At 45.2% G+C, this 458-nt stretch overlaps 1 protein-coding gene across 1 annotated transcript in view; it reads left to right on the top strand.

Moving 5' to 3' along the window:
• The first annotated feature begins 6 nt into the window (after nucleotides 1-6).
• Nucleotides 7-458, top strand: part of LOC107488538 (uncharacterized) — a 2691-nt gene continuing 2239 nt past the window's right edge. The window contains exons 1-3 of the mRNA XM_052262019.1: nucleotides 7-169; nucleotides 242-336; nucleotides 430-458. The exon at nucleotides 430-458 is cut by the window's right edge and continues 66 nt beyond it. Coding sequence (XP_052117979.1) covers nucleotides 39-169; nucleotides 242-336; nucleotides 430-458 — 255 coding nt within the window. The 5' untranslated portion in view covers nucleotides 7-38. The remainder of the gene's footprint in view (nucleotides 170-241; nucleotides 337-429) is intronic.

Here is a 458-nt window from a genome sequence, read left to right on the forward strand (position 1 = left end):
AAACACGGAGGCAGCTAAAACCTAAAAGTAGAAGAGAGATGGAAGAGAATAACCGAGCAACGATTCTGGTGACAAACGACGACGGAATCGATGCTCCTGGCTTGCGAGCTTTGGTTCACTCTCTTGTCGCCACCAATCTCTTCAAAATTCAAGTTTGCGCTCCTGATAGGTCCGTTCAATCAATTGTTCAATTCATTTCATACTAACTTAGAATTAGAATTAGATGATGATGATTTTGCAGTGAGAAGTCAGCAGTTAGCCACAGCATCACTTGGCTCCACCCGATAGCTGCAAAGCAAGTACACATTGACGGAACCACCGCCTTCGCCGTCTCCGGTTCCAATATTCCGTTCCTTTATTCCTTCCTTTGAATCAGAATACACATCTGTCCTTTCTTCTCATAACCGTCTCTCTTTACGCAACGTGCAGGGACTCCTGCTGATTGTACTTCGCTCGGA

This window comes from Arachis duranensis, chromosome 5 (assembly GCF_000817695.3).
Source record: "Arachis duranensis cultivar V14167 chromosome 5, aradu.V14167.gnm2.J7QH, whole genome shotgun sequence".
Taxonomy (NCBI): domain Eukaryota; kingdom Viridiplantae; phylum Streptophyta; class Magnoliopsida; order Fabales; family Fabaceae; genus Arachis; species Arachis duranensis.